Source organism: Quercus robur, chromosome 5, assembly GCF_932294415.1.
Source record: "Quercus robur chromosome 5, dhQueRobu3.1, whole genome shotgun sequence".
Taxonomy (NCBI): Eukaryota; Viridiplantae; Streptophyta; class Magnoliopsida; order Fagales; family Fagaceae; genus Quercus; species Quercus robur.
This window is the reverse complement of record NC_065538.1, coordinates 48,298,957-48,314,156: the sequence shown is the minus strand read 5'-3', so window position 1 is coordinate 48,314,156 and position 15,200 is coordinate 48,298,957. Positions and strand designations below refer to the sequence as shown.

General features: G+C 35.7%; 2 protein-coding genes across 2 annotated transcripts; one reads left to right on the top strand and one right to left on the bottom strand.

Moving 5' to 3' along the window:
• Positions 1-1,403: 1,403 nt before the first annotated feature.
• On the top strand, positions 1,404-3,059 carry LOC126726172 (senescence-specific cysteine protease SAG39-like). Its single transcript, XM_050431303.1, has 2 exons — positions 1,404-1,940; positions 2,294-3,059. Exons 1-2 carry the CDS (start codon positions 1,505-1,507, stop codon positions 2,884-2,886), a joined length of 1,029 nt encoding a protein of 342 aa, XP_050287260.1. The 5' UTR covers positions 1,404-1,504; the 3' UTR covers positions 2,887-3,059.
• A 478-nt stretch (positions 3,060-3,537) lies between these two features.
• On the bottom strand, positions 3,538-7,393 carry LOC126728286 (uncharacterized mitochondrial protein AtMg00810-like). Its single transcript, XM_050434137.1, has 2 exons — positions 6,967-7,393; positions 3,538-3,635 (listed from the first exon to the last, which is right to left on the bottom strand). The coding sequence occupies exons 1-2, from the start codon at positions 7,391-7,393 to the stop codon at positions 3,538-3,540; spliced, it is 525 nt and encodes a 174-aa protein (XP_050290094.1).
• Positions 7,394-15,200: the final 7,807 nt, after the last annotated feature.

Here is a 15,200-nt window from a genome sequence, read left to right as displayed (position 1 = left end):
ATCTCTCTAATAATTTTTATTATTATTTATTAATGCTCTATAGTCATAAATTATTTTACAGCAATTTTTTACAAATTGTGTTAATATAATTTTACTAGATTTCATCTGGGTTTACTACTAACAACACTTTTTCATTTACTAGTAACTACTCACCACATTAGCAATTTATAAAAAATATTGTAAAATAGTTTATATTTTTAACATATTCCTATTTTTTTTCAAGAAGCTTGCCATATATACCATATGATTGGCGCAAAAATGCACAACATGTAGATATTTGCTTGGCTAAATTTAACCCCACTAGAGTCAAATAAGAAAAAAATTAGTGGCGACCAAATTCTCAAAAAAAAAAAAAAAAAAAAAAAAAAAAAATCTAACCACATTGGGCTTGGTTCGGCCCCGAAATTATCAGTTTTCTTATTTTCCTCGATAATTTTTGACTGTAAATTGATTTCGTTTATTAAAAAGTGAAATAATCTCTAGCGTGGACCATTTTAAATGACATTTTCCCCCAAATGACATGGTTAATTATCAAAGAGATATTAAGGATAGTAACTAAGTAACCAAGACAAAAATGACTTCATAATCTAAACTTCTTTGAATTTTTCTACTGCATTCGAGTGATATATATATATATATATATATATTTTTTTTTGAGTAAAACATTCGAGTGATATTAAGAATACTAAATTATTATTAAAAAAAAAAAAGCGAATACTACAAATTTTTTCTCATAACTTTTACAAATTAAAATGCCAACTTTTAAATATAAATAAAAATGTAAGTAAAAAATTTATTAATTTAATATTTTAATTGTTGATGTTATCAATTATATTTAGCATTTCATTTATAACTTTAATTTTAAGTATTTAACATTTCATTTTGCTGGAAATAGATTTGCACAAGCTGAAAGTCAAACTAGAATAGTGGACACATTCTTTGGAAGGAAGCTGAAAATCATCCAACTAATTAAGTCAAAATATATAGTAAAAGCAAATTTGGTTCTCTATCGGAGTTAAATTAGGAGCCCAATGGCTGCACTAGCAAACCCATGAATAATCAAAAGAATGACTTTCATATATTTAAAATTTATTAAAGTGAAGTGCTCTGTACACTTGATTTATTGGGATATTTTTCCTTAAAAAAGAAAAAGAAAAAGAAAAGAAAAGAGAGAGTTATTGGTCAAATACTTATCACGTGTTTATATCTCAATAAGTCTAGCATACAACAGTATTGGACTCAATCTTTGCACGGATCAAAACACCAAACAGAGCGGCCTTAAGAGAGCTCAGCCTGGTTGTCTAAGTCATCACTAAATTTCAGGCACACCCGTGAATGAGTTCATATATATCCAACCCACCAACAAATCACATTTTCCTCTATATATACGTACCCACTTTTCGCTGTGCTAGATTGTACCTGCTTGTTCACTTTTTGTCTTCTAAAATCACATCCATAAGTACTGTCAACACAAATTTAAGCTAGTTTTTTCATGCTGTAAAGAATGGCTTTGACACCTGGAAAGGGATTGTTCTTCCTATCACTGGTGTTTATATGGGCTTGCCAAGCCACTTCCCGCATGCTCCATGATGCTTTCATGATAGAGAGGCATGAGCAATGGATTGCTGTGTATGGACGCACTTATAAGGACAATGCAGAGAAGGAAAGGCGTTTCGAGATATTCAAGGACAATGTTGAGTTCATAGAGTCTTTCAACAGTGCTGGAAATCGTTCTTACAAGGTGAGCATCAATGCATTTGCAGATCGAACTAACAAAGAATTCCGGGCCTCTCGCAATAGGTACAAACAGTCCTTCAAAAATCGTTGGCCTGCAAGTGCAACGACACCATTTAAGTATGAAAATGTGACTGCAGTGCCACCTAGTATTGATTGGAGAAAGAAAGGAGCCGTTACACCTATTAAGGACCAAGGAGAATGTGGTAACACTAACATATCATGTCGTTAATATCTTTATTTAGATAATATGTATGTTAGAATAGTTATTAAATGATTAAATTAAGGTTTTTTTTTTTTTTTTTTTTTTTTTTCAACTTTTCTATTAGGACAAGTAGTAGTATAAGAGCAGGTGGTTTGAGTTCAGACTCTATTTGCTTTATCTACTATTAGAAAAAGGTTAAAAAATAAAGTGTTAGAATAATGGTTAAATGTTTAATTTTGCCATTTGTTAATAATTTAAGCTTGTAGGATGAGTGCTAATTTATGAGTGAACATATATATCATGGATTCCATGTTCTAATATAGCTAGCCTTGTGTTGTTATGACATGAATTTAGGATGTTGCTGGGCATTTTCAGCGGTTGCAGCCATGGAAGGGATTAACCAAATTGCACATAAGAAGTTGGTTTCTCTTTCAGAGCAAGAATTAGTTGATTGTGACACCAAAGGTGAAGACCATGGATGTGAAGGTGGTCTAATGGATGAGGCCTTTAAATTTATAATGCAAAACAAAGGCCTAACAAGTGAAGCAAACTATCCCTACAAGGAAGTGGATGGAAGTTGCAACAGAAACAAGGAACAATTCCCTGCCGCCAGGATCACAGGCTATGAAGATGTGCCTGTCAACAATGAGAAGGCACTGCTCAATGCAGTGACCCATCAACCGATTTCTGTAGCAATTGATGCCAGTGGAGCAGCCATGCAGTTTTACTCAAGTGGGATATTCACAGGAGATTGTGGAACAGAGTTGGACCATGGTGTTACTGCAGTTGGTTATGGGATCGCAGCCCAAGGGACTAAGTATTGGTTAGTAAAGAATTCATGGGGCACCAGTTGGGGTGAAGATGGATATATAAGAATGGAAAGAGATACTCGTGCCAAGGAAGGTCTATGTGGTATTGCCAAGGACCCTTCCTATCCCACTGCTTGAATATTAGTGAAGGGTGAATAAATCTTATTCTTGCATTTAACTAGTTCTCGATGCGTATCTGAGTGGGACATGTGCTACTTGTTTTAGTCCGATGGTAAATGCCAATATTGCTGTTGGTATGTAGAAAAATTAAGTAGTGCAATCTAGTAATGGTATACCATTCTTTTTCTTTCTGTTTCCTATTAATTTTTTAAGATTATGCTTAAAGTAGTGTAATAATTTGTCATTGATTGAATCAAAAAAAAAAATAAAAAAAAAAAATCCCATTGATTAAAATGTGAATTCCAATAGCTACCCATCGTGTTTGTGCTCTTTATTTATTTATTTAATTTTTTTTTTCTTCGGGAATGCTTATGCCATGAAGCATGTTTGTTCTATTTAGATCCCTTTTAAATAAGATTAGTTTAACCTAATGAATTAGCCAAGTAGTTACTTAGGTTAATTTTTCAGATCTAGATTAAACTCGTGCAATCATATTACCTACTATGGAAAAGTAAAGAAGATAGTAATATGATGATCTAGGAAAACCAATGAAATCAACAGTTTCAAGGTAAAAAAATATGAGGAGGATTTAACCTAATTATTTACAAGGTAAACAAATCCACTATGATAGAATCAAAGTTTACAATAGATTTAAACCTAAATCTAATGCTACCTCTTGTGGAACTTATTAACACGATCATGTGCTGTTCCAACTCCATAGACTCTTCTATCTTGAATTTGCTGAACACAAACTCCCATGTTTGTGACTTTGAGATCCCAGTCAAAGGTTTCAGATCACCATCAGTAGTAGATCTTTATGTAGCAACTTGTTTGATAGTAGATCTCGTTCCAGTATATGCTTGTAGAGTTAGAAGATTACAGAAATCTCATAGATCTCACATGAGTAACTCACAAGACTTCCAAGAGCTTCTAATTTCAATCGGTCGAACTTATCTTAATTTCGATTGGTCGAACTTCACAGTAGCTTACTTCTTTTTGCAGCTTTGACAGTTTTTGAATCTTGACTTGAACAATCTTAAGCAATTTTTGTTCTCGGTTTGCCAACATACACGAATTAAGAATCTAAACATTTAATCCTAAATATTTAGAACCTAGCAAAGCACACTATTTTAAATAAATTATGCTTAAAGTTGTACCTTTAATGTAACCAAAAAAAAAAAAAAAAAGCATGAAGTTCCATAAGTGATTCTTAAAAAATAATAAAAAAAAGAAAAAAGAAAAAAATAATAATAGAACTCGAGAACCATTAGTTGGGTTGGTGGTTGCCCATGTTTTGTGTGTGTGTATATATATATATATATATATATATCTATATATCCAATCCAATTAGAAGTCCAAGTCCAATCTAATAGAAGAAGTCAAGCTTAGTGAACTAGCACTATAGCTATAAGTGCACAAATGGGCTGCTATGGTTTAGATTTTAGAGGTTAAAGCTTTTTGCAGATCTCACAATGGTCTGCATGATGGAAATATGCATGTTCGCAGCGGAAAATTAACGGATCTACTTCATTCGCAATGATAACATGTGCTATGTAAGTTTCAGAATATAAGAACAAGATAGTGTACCTTGGTGTGGTGAAATTCAAAACCAAAGATTGGAAGTTCTTGAGAACACCTTTAATCTTTACTCCAATTCCACTAACACCCAAGAAGTGTGGTCTCTCAATCAGTTTCTATGAGTTTGTTCAAAGGAGAATGAATGAGTGTTCAACACTCACATACACCATTTCATGTATGTTTCAAAAAATTTGTATGTTTCTCCCCTTACAACTGATTATCTAATTGGGTTGGCATTTTGGGCCTTTCCAATTGGGCTTTAGTATGTGGCTTGGAGTGGGACCAAAAGGGAACAAATAAGACACTAGCTCCAATGGACCTTGGGCTTTTCTGTCAACTCTTAACAAGTCCAAAGTTACCATTAATTATATTTAATACCACTATATAAATATAATTACACTCTAGGCTTTATTATTAAATTATATCCCAAGACTTTATTGTACATGCAACCCCTTCATAAAATATTCGTAGTAATACAAAGTTATAAATGAAGACCGCCACTTTGTAGATTACTACATCTTAATCCTTGAGTACCCGGTTTAATCATTTTAAGTTATTCATCATATATTTATGAAATCCAATTCCATAAATATATACTTTAGTAATTTCTTACTAAAATGGTTAGGCCTAACACTCTGAATAACCGTACCCATTAAACTTATCTTAAGGGAATATTTTATATCTCCGTTAAGAGATTATGAATTTCATCTTGAGAATATATGTTCCATCAATAATGTGGCTGCCCAACATACTGAGGTTTTGACCGTTACTTTAGATCTCACTCCTGATATATCAAAGCAACCTACACTTCATGATCAGGTCCATTATTCTCTTAGGATTAAGAGTTTATGTAAATAGAAGTCTTGAAATTTATTATTCAATTGACAGTCATTAAGAGAATAATGAATCTCACAGCGGTCCAGTTCAATATGTCTTAACTCTTAAAACATATCAACATATCAACTAGAAGTCTCCACTTCCATGATCAAGACAAATCATCTTAGTTGATATGTTATAGTCTTCGCAGATGAAATGCTCAATTTCATCACCGGCTACGAACTATAATTATGAGTTTACAAAGAACTTGTGATTTATATCTTTTGTGACTTTTCACATAAATCACATACTATGCATCTCATGGACTATATGATAATGTTCGAATATTCATGTTACCATTATTTCAGATAATAATAAAACAAATTTATTAGTCACAATATTAAGTCATACATAATGTCATACTTAATATCATACATAGCATCATACAATAGAATTTAAGAGAACTAATCCTAACACTGCAAGCAACAACTTTCGTCCAAAATGTGGTCACACTTGCTCATTGCTTAGGTCAGGGAAGCAATTTTACAATTGTAGGTTGATACTTGATTGGCCAAAGTGATCCCTTAATCAAGTAATTGCTTAGAACTAAGAAATCAGTGATCAAAGCTAGGCAAATCAGTGTACGTACACAAAGTATAGAACCAGTCATGTCAATCACTCTCAAGAAGACTTCTTGGCTAAATTGTTATAGTATGTCCATCAACATTTCTATGCCGAAAATCAAGCAAAATGGCATCTAATTGAAAGGGAGGAAAGAGTGGATCCTTGATTTGTTCTTTTACACTTGATTAATTGAGCTCAATTCGTCAATTCGTTGTTATTTCTGGTCGCATAACTAAGAATTAATTGTTTGGCATTTACAATATCCATGTTTATTTCACTTTATTAGAAAGAGTTTGTTTGTTTTTGTTTTTATTTTTTTGGTATTTTTTTTTTCCTGGGTGCAATTAATTCAAACCTCACTTATGGCTTATGAGAACCGACTTCAAGGACCTAATTCTTAAAAGATTCAGTTGTAATCTACACCCTTAAAATTTAGGGTATGTTAACAATATAAAGTGAGAGAAAGAAAGACTGAATAGTCTGTATATTATTTGTAAAACAATAATGTACAATAGAGAGCCTTATATAGGCTAGGTATGTGTGCAGTACAAACAATATGAGTAAACTAAAAGTACAGTATACTGGGCCAATCCCAATGGGCTAATCTAATCTAAGCTATACACCAACATCCCCCCTCAAACTCGAGGTGGCAAGGAGGAAGCCAACTGGAGTTTGGATATAAGATCTCGAAGACGACCAGGCGGGTGAGTCTTGGTGAAGATATCAGCAGGCTGGTCAGCAGAGGAGATGGAGAATAACTTGAAATTGCCTTTCTTGAGATGTTGGTGAGTGATGTGGTAGTCGATCTCAATGTGCTTGGTGTGTTCATGGAAGACATCATTATGAGCAATGTAGATATCACTATGATTGTGACAATAGAGAGGAGTGGCAATGGGCTGTGGAGCATCCATGTCAGCCAAGAGCCAACAAAGCCAGACAAGCTCGCAGGTGGTGTCGACAAGGGCACAATACTTAGCCTCAGTACTGGAATGGGAAACCACATCCTGCTTCTTACTACGCCACGAGACAAGAGAAACAGGAAACAAAGACCTGTGATAGAGCATCGATCAGTCAAATTACCTGCCCAATCCACATCTAAATAAGTATGAAGCTCGAGAGAAGACCGAGAGGAGTAGTGGAGTCCATGATAAAGTGTGCCCTTGACATATCGAAGAATCCGAAGAATGGTAGCATAATGGACAGAACGAGGGGCATCCATGAATTTACTGACCATACCCACAGCATGTGAAATATCTAAATGAGTAGTAGTGAGATAGATCAGATTACCAACCAACTGGCGATAGCGAGTAACATCAGATATAGGTTCACCATTCAAGGGTGTGAGCTTTGCATTATATTCCAAGGGAGTGGAAACAATCTTGTTGTCAGTGATATTGGCTTTGGAGAGAAGATCAGAAGCATATTTAGCTTGGGAAAGATAGTAGCTATCAGAGGATGAGGTAACCTCAAGCCCAAGAAAATAGTTGAGAGTGCTCAGATCTTTCATCTCAAAATGTTGACTAAGGAAGTGCTAAAGAGAGCGGATACCTGCAGAATCATCTTCAGTAATAATCACATCATCAACATAAAGAAGAATAAGATTGATACTAGTAGAGGATCTTCGAACAAAGAGAGCAGTGTCATGAGGACTTGAAGTGAAATCCTGCTGAGCAACAACTGAGCTAAACTTTTCAAACCAAGCTCGAGGAGCCTGCTTGAGGCCATAAAGAGCTCTGTGAAGGCAACAAACTTGACTGCCTGAGTGTGGATAGCCAGGGGGTGGCTGCATGTACACTTCTTCTTGGAGGTCTTTATTAAGGAAAGCATTCTTCACATCTATTTGATAAAAAGGCCAACGGCGAATAGCAGCCACAACAATGAGACATCTGACAGATTTAAGGCGGGTAATAGGAGCAAATGTTTCCTCATAGTCAATGCCATACTCTTGAGTAAAACCCTTGGCAACTAGGCGAGCCTTTTACCGTTTAACAAATCCATCAGCCTTGGTCTTGATCTTGTAAACCCACCTACAACTTACTACAGACGGACTAGGAGGCAAATCAACCATATCCCAAGTGTGATTCTTATGAAGGGCATCTAGTTCTTTGTTCATAGCTTGCTGCCAAAGCAGGTCAGTATGGGCCTCACGATAGGTGTGAGGTTCATAGAGGGTGGCAAGAGCAAAAGAGCAGTGATAATCAGAGAGATAAGGGGGAGGAATGCTTACTCGAGTGGAACGACGAAGTTCAGGACCAATAGGAGGCTCAGGAGAGGGTGGTGCCACAGGATCCAAGACAGGCAGGTCATATGTTGGGGACAGAACCAGAGATGAGTTTTCTAGAGAGGCAGTCGATGTTGAAGAATCCTCCACAAGTTCAGGATAGAGAGGGAGGAAAAGATCAGTAAAATTGGGAGACTTTGTGGAAGAGGACATAGGAAACTGTTAAAGACTCGTGGAAGGACAATGTTCCCAAAACTCAACATGACGGGAGACACGAAGGCGATAAGAAATGGGATCATAGTAGTGAAAACCCTTTTGAGATACACCATAACCAAGGAAACAACAGAGACGAGCATGAGGCTAGAGTTTTGTTCGTTCATGAAGAGGAAGAGAGACAAAACAAGCACAATAAAAAACCCGAAGAGAGGAGTAGTCAGGAGTTTGACCATCGAGAAGCTCGAATGGAGATTTGTTGTGTGTAGTTGGTGAAGGAATACGATTAACGGTGTATACAGTAGTGAGTGCGACCTCACCCTAAAAGCGCTCAGGAATAGAGGCAGAAATAAGAAAGGTGCGGAAAACATCAAGAATGTGACGATGTTTTTGTTTTGCATGACCATTTTGTTGAGAGGTGTAAGGAAAAGACCACTGAGGAAGGGTACCATGACTATCTAAAAAGGATAGGAAAGATTCATCATTATATTCTTGAGCATTATCTAATCAAAAGACTTTGACGGTGTAATTGAACTGTGTTTCAATCATTTTATGAAATGTTTAGTAAATAGATACAAGTTCATACCTATGGTGAAGTAGATAAATCTAAGTATATCGAGAAAAATCATTCACAAATATGACAAAATATTTAGATCCCCTATTAGTGGGAATAGGTGTTAGACCCCAAATATCAGAATGTATAAGATCAAAAGGTGCAGAAGAAAATGAGTCACTATTATTAAAGGGCAATTTTGTTTGTTTGCCAAAATGACAGGAAGTACAATCAAAATTTTGAAACTGGATTAAACCTAAATGACCTTGAGAAGCTAACAACTGAAGACGAGATAAAGATGGATGACCAAGACGAGCATGCCAAAGATTAGGTGAAGGGGTGGCAGTGGTAGCAACTACAGAAACAACTTGTGAAGGAATCTTCAAGTCATGAACCTCAAACATGTGACCAATCTTACAGCCTGTTCCAAGCACTTGACCCGTCCGGGGATCCTGCACATCAACACCATGATTAGTAAATAGAAGATCTATGCATAATTCACAAAGTTGACCAACAAAAAGCAAATTGAGGGATAACTTTGGGATATGAAAAGTGTCATTAAAGGATAAACAAGGAGAATGATTGTTCCTTTATGACTAACAGGCATAGTTGTTCCATCAGCAGTGTAGATGGTGATTGGATGTTCTAAGGGTGACTTATCAGAAAATTGGGATTCATTAGGAGTTATATGGTTACAACATGCAGTATCAAAAAACCAAGGTTGTTTACCTGAGGCGACAAAAAGGGCAGTGGAAGTGCGGTATAAAACCTGTTGAACTACTGCCTCAATATCAGCTGTAATAAGTGAGGAAGCCAAAGATGGACCTATAGGAACCGATGAATCTGAAGGACATACAACAGCTGCCCGAGGAAGAGAAGATTTATTCTGCTCTTGTATAAATTTTTGCAGTTTACGACAAACTGAGATGCCATGGCCTTTGGCATGGCAAAACTCACAGCGAGTACCTTTGGAAGGTTGAGAGGTAGGACGCCCAATGTTTATTCGTGAAGGAGCAGTGAATGTAGCAATGGGAGGTTATGGAGATGAAGTAGCCAATACATGATCAGATGATGACATGTGATGAGTAGGCCAATGGTTCTCCTCAGAAATGAGCTCCTTGATTGCAGCATCAAGAGAAGGAGTAGGAGATCGGCTAAGCAAAGAAGCCCTAGTAGGCTCAAAATCCTCATGTAAACCCATCATGAAGTGCATAAATTTACGGCGATCTTGATATTTGACAAAAAACTCAATGTCCTTAGAACACACTAGTGGAGGATCTACAACAGAGAGTTGTTCCCACATAGTAGAAGTCTGAGATTAAAAATCAGAAATAGACTAACCTGTCTCTTCCCTCTTAAACTTTCAAAATTTTGATATGTACACTTATTGTTCTATATCGTTTGGATTAAAGGCCTTCTTAATGCATCGTGATAAGGTGTTTGTTAAAAACTAAATTGTAATTTAAACCATTAATGTTGCTTTACTAATTTAAATTCCCTTAAAATTTGAGCTCCTTTTGTTTCGTTGTAAATCTTTTTGAAGATATTTTTGCATTTTACGGTGTTTGCTTCTTTGTAAAATTTAGTCAAACCTAAAAATGTTTTCTGTTGACCATAAAATTCATTGTAAAATTTTGTAAAATGATGTTTTTACAAAAAAAAAAATGATAAAACATTATATAAACACAAATAGTGGTTCTCAACACCCCCCCCCCCCCCCCCCCCAAAAAAAAAAAAAAAAAACACTAATGGTTGGGCTTCAGTGGCTGGAGTTGCTGATGGTGGCTGAGAGGCTTCAGTTATGGTGATTTATGCTTGAAATATTTCATGTCAACCAAACACTTGAAAATGTTTTAAATGAAAATGCTCTAAAATATGAAAAATTTTTACTGCGAAACAAATAGAGCATTGTGATAATATATATTTTGCCCACTAAAGTGTCAAAATTTAGATCCATAAAACCACATCATTTTGGGTTAAGTTGGCATATATTTAATGGACACCTCATCACAGTTCATGGATGGAAGGTGTTATATGCAAATAACATCATGGGTTTGAATCCAATTTTGAAACTATAAGGGATTGTCGTACCCTAATTCTCACCGCGTTTTGAGATACATTCCAATGGCTTTGGTATACTTTACTCGGCGACATGCGTGTGTGTGTTTGCATAAAGCTAACATGTGTGTAAGACACGTATGCAGTATTATTGTGGGCTATGTGTGGGATGAATATTTATACCTATATTCATTTTAAGGAGTAACCACCAAATATTGAGATTCTAAGGTGTGATTGGCCTCTAAATCTATTAATTTTATTTCCTAAATTAACTAAGAAAACCCTAGGGCTTCTAAGCTAAACTAGAAAATAAAAAAATGCCTTGAACCAAAAATCAAAGATTTAGAAGTTCGGTTATGGGTGGGGAAAGTGTTAGGCACCTCATAATGCTTATCCAAAATAATAGTACATTGTTTCGAATTTAATCTTAAATATCACCATTTAAAGAATAATTGAAAATATTTAGAATTTGGTTTTTAAAAAATAAAAAGAATGATATGCATGTATATGTGAAATAAAGTAGAGATAAATCCTATCCTAAGATGACATGTGTGAAGATGACATATGATCTGAAGGGAATATCCATGAAATTCCCAGATATGAGATGCAAAAATTGAGAAAAATATACGCTAAAGAAAACAATCATACATGACAATATTTACATGGTTTGGTAACTTGCTTATGTCTACGAAGTTGCAGGGATTTCATTATTCTTAGAGAAAAAAAAAATACAGGATGCGTAGTATAGTTTTCTCCACTCCATGGACTAAGTCTCATAAAATCTCCCATTAACAATTGTAACAATATTATTTTGAGTCGAGTCATAATCTGGATCAAACACAACTAAGTTCCACAAAACCCAACATGATCTATCTAGTATGACATATGTGGAAATGACATGTAATCTATTCTAAAATGACACGTAAAGATGACATACAATCTATCCTAAAATAAAATGTAAGCTATCCGAAAATGACATTTGCAATCTAAACTATGATGACATATGAATGGCATATATAGCATGAATAATTTAAATAATAGATAAAGAGTTTCATTCATTTAAATAAGAGATAAATAGTGTACCATTCATTTAAATAAGAGATAAAGAGTATACCTCACGCGTTTAAATTAAACTAAACCATATTAGTTATCATATTTATTTCATGCAAAAATAACAAATTAAGACGTTAGTTTTGGGGGAAGGGGTTATGTTTGGCTTTTAGGTTGCCCATGCATTTAATGGATTTAAGCCATGAGCAAAACATCATATTTTAAAACACTCAAAATAAATTCCTTAAAGGTTTTTTTTGTTTTGGGTGAAAACTCATAGGTCTTTGAGAAAATCATAAAAAGAAAGGATTAAAATCCCATAGGTTTTTAATTTTTTTAATCTTTTAAAATATCTCCTAGAAGGGAAAGAATAAAAATCCGATGAGTTTTTAGATTGGAAAAGAATCCCTAGAAAGGGAGAAGACTGACAATTTAATTTTTTGTTAATTTTTAATTTATAACTCCCAAAAAAAGGATTAAAAATTCAATGGATTTTTTGTTTTTGGAAGGTTCCTGAAAAGGAAACAGATTAAAAATTCAATGGGTTTTACAATTTAAAAATAATTTTAAAAAGGAGATGAATAGAAAGAGCCCATGGATTTTACGAAAGAATAGAAACAAGCACATGGGCTATGGAGGTAAATATATTAAAAAAGATAAACTTGTAAACACTCAATTTTGCACCTATAATTTAACATTGGGAGATGACCAAATAATCATTCTAGGTACCCAAATATCATGGTTGCATTTCATTCATTAACTCATTCATCACATATTATGGAAATGATCTTGAGATTCTAATGATCACCATGATACGTTCGGTTTCCAAATCGGATGGTTAGATCAAAAGATATTGCAAGATCAAGTTTTAACTGTCTGCATGCATTCATTTGGGTGGATTAATTAAATTTATTTTGATTGGTTAATAATTAAATTAATTAAATGAATTTTTGTGATTGGTTAAGTATTTTTATTAAAGTGAGATTTGTTGCTTGGGATTAAAATAAATAAGTTGATAATAGTTAAAGACCATAGATAATTAGTTTTTTGGGATAATTATCTTCAAAATAATTATTTGAAAAACCCTAATTATCACTCTAGGATAAATTTTATCATGAAAATAACTCTAAAATTCGTTCAAATACAGTTTTAGACTTGGAAAATACTTTAGAAACATGCTAATCAAGTAGTAGTTTTGAGATTCACGTTCTAAGGAACTTTTCGTATAGTAAACATTGAAATTCAGAATAGGCTATTTTTGGAAAAGTTGTAGGGAATTGAATGTTCCTTCTGCTATCAAAATTTCAGCTTAATCCGAATTAGGGTTGTCCACAGAAAACCGGTACCTGACCCACCTGCAAAAACCATCCGATTCGGCCTGAGTACCGGTTGACCCGACGCTGGTGACGGTCGGTGGCGGGTCTCCGCCTCCAGAACCCGTAACCGGCGGGTCGATTAGCGGATTTCCCCCCCCCCCCCCCCAAATCTGAAAAACCCAAACCGACCAGCGAAAACCCGTAATCCGGTGAGAAATCCAGATTCCGGCAAGCAAAACCTAGATTCCGCGCGAGCAAAACCCAGATTTCGGTGTTATTTGAAAATTTCGGTGAGTTTTGAGATGTATTTTGGCTAGATCTTGACTAGATCCGACGAGATTTCGCTAGATCTAGTTGAGTTCTTGGTTAGATCCGGCGAGATTTCGTCGGATCTGGTCGAGATCTTGGCTATTTTCAGCGAAAACTCAAAGGATTTGGCCGATTTTCATCATTTTCTAGTCGGATTTTCTTTATTTTCCAGATCTCGACTCCGACCGAACCCGACCGCCACTCGTTGATGTTCCAACCTGTCCGAACTGACTTCTCCGACGGTCGGTGGTGGGTTGAAAGTTTGCCCACCCAATTTGGTCGGGTCGGTTCTGGGTTGGGCACAAACCTGACCCGGACTGACTCGTGGATAGCCCTAATCCGAATTTGGACCAGAGAGATACGGTCAAAATACTGAAACTTGTTGTTGAGATCCAAAAAAATCACAATGTTGAACCAAGGCCCAAAACAACGCAAAGGATTGAAGTCCAGGAAAGTAAAGCATTTGGGCTTCCAATAAAGAAAAAAGGAAGAGAGGTCCAAACCCATTAAGAGTCCATAAGAGGGGACCTAAATCCATGAATGGGCAGTTTTGGACCTCATGAAACAAAGGAAAGAAAAAGCTTAGCCCAACCCTCAAAGGTCAGAAAAATCGTTGGGGAGCCTAGGAAAAGAACTGAACCAGGATACCTGGGGATTCCCAGGAGCTTGGGATCCCCGAGACATACAACAAAGCCAAGTTGGGATTAAGACAGTTTAAGGGAGCATGCCAAGAAACACAAGGAACCAGAACAGATATGTCCCTATCAGCCACCCAATGATGCAGAAAGGAATCAGCTCACTTGGGAAAAATGATAAAAGGGAAAGTAGCCAAAAGGTGGGTATGAAAAAGTGGAATCTAGAAGCCTTGAAGAAGGAAAGAACAAAGGTCAGCCTTCTAGGACCCCTCCAGAACAGGAAAGTCAGCTAGAGGCTTTTGAAGAAGGAACCTCAAAAGAAGAAAATAATGAAGAATGAGGAAGGGACTAGCCACCAATGTTGCTGACACAACATTGGTTCTGGTACCCAAAGGAGCAAATGGAGGGAATCAATGGTACCCTAGAAACCCTAGGATGACACTATAAAATGGTAAGCAGACAACAGTGAAAGACATTCAGACATAGTCAATTGAAGTAAAAATGCTTGAGAAAACTTTGTCAGAATTCAAAAGGGGAGAAAAGAGAGGGAAAACAGCGTCTGGGATCCTCAAACAGCCACTAGAGAACACACTTGGATTCAAAGGGATTCAAATTTCGCAAGTCTTAGAGGCCTAAAGAGCAACAATCTAAGTCTGTGATTTTTGAACTTATTTGGACCTTGTAACACGTCCTAGTGAGCATGATGTATCACAAAACTTAAGAAAATAATGAGACATTCCATATCATCCTAAGGATCCCTAACATTTTATTTTACTTTGCTTGCTCATATATCATTCTTTACTGTTCCTTGTTGTTCAATACGTATTTGCTTATATGTATGTGTTGTAGGATCCACACTTTGTGCACCACTTGGTTCAAAATTAGCCCAATTTAGTTGCGGTGAACTAAGCTCAGTCCCTTAAAGCATAAAGCATCAGGCCCAGGATCCTTGTTCTTTA

Coding starts and splice junctions, on each gene's coding strand:
- LOC126726172 (XM_050431303.1), top strand. CDS start 1,505: ATGGCTTTGACACCTGGAAAGGGATTGTTCTTCCTATCACTGGTGTTT. Junction 1,941..2,293: donor TAAGGACCAAGGAGAATGTG/GTAACACTAACA, acceptor ACATGAATTTAG/GATGTTGCTGGGCATTTTCA.
- LOC126728286 (XM_050434137.1), bottom strand. CDS start 7,393: ATGAAAGATCTGAGCACTCTCAACTATTTTCTTGGGCTTGAGGTTACC. Junction 3,636..6,966: donor TTTAGATGTGGATTGGGCAG/GTAATTTGACTG, acceptor GGGATCTCAAAG/TCACAAACATGGGAGTTTGT.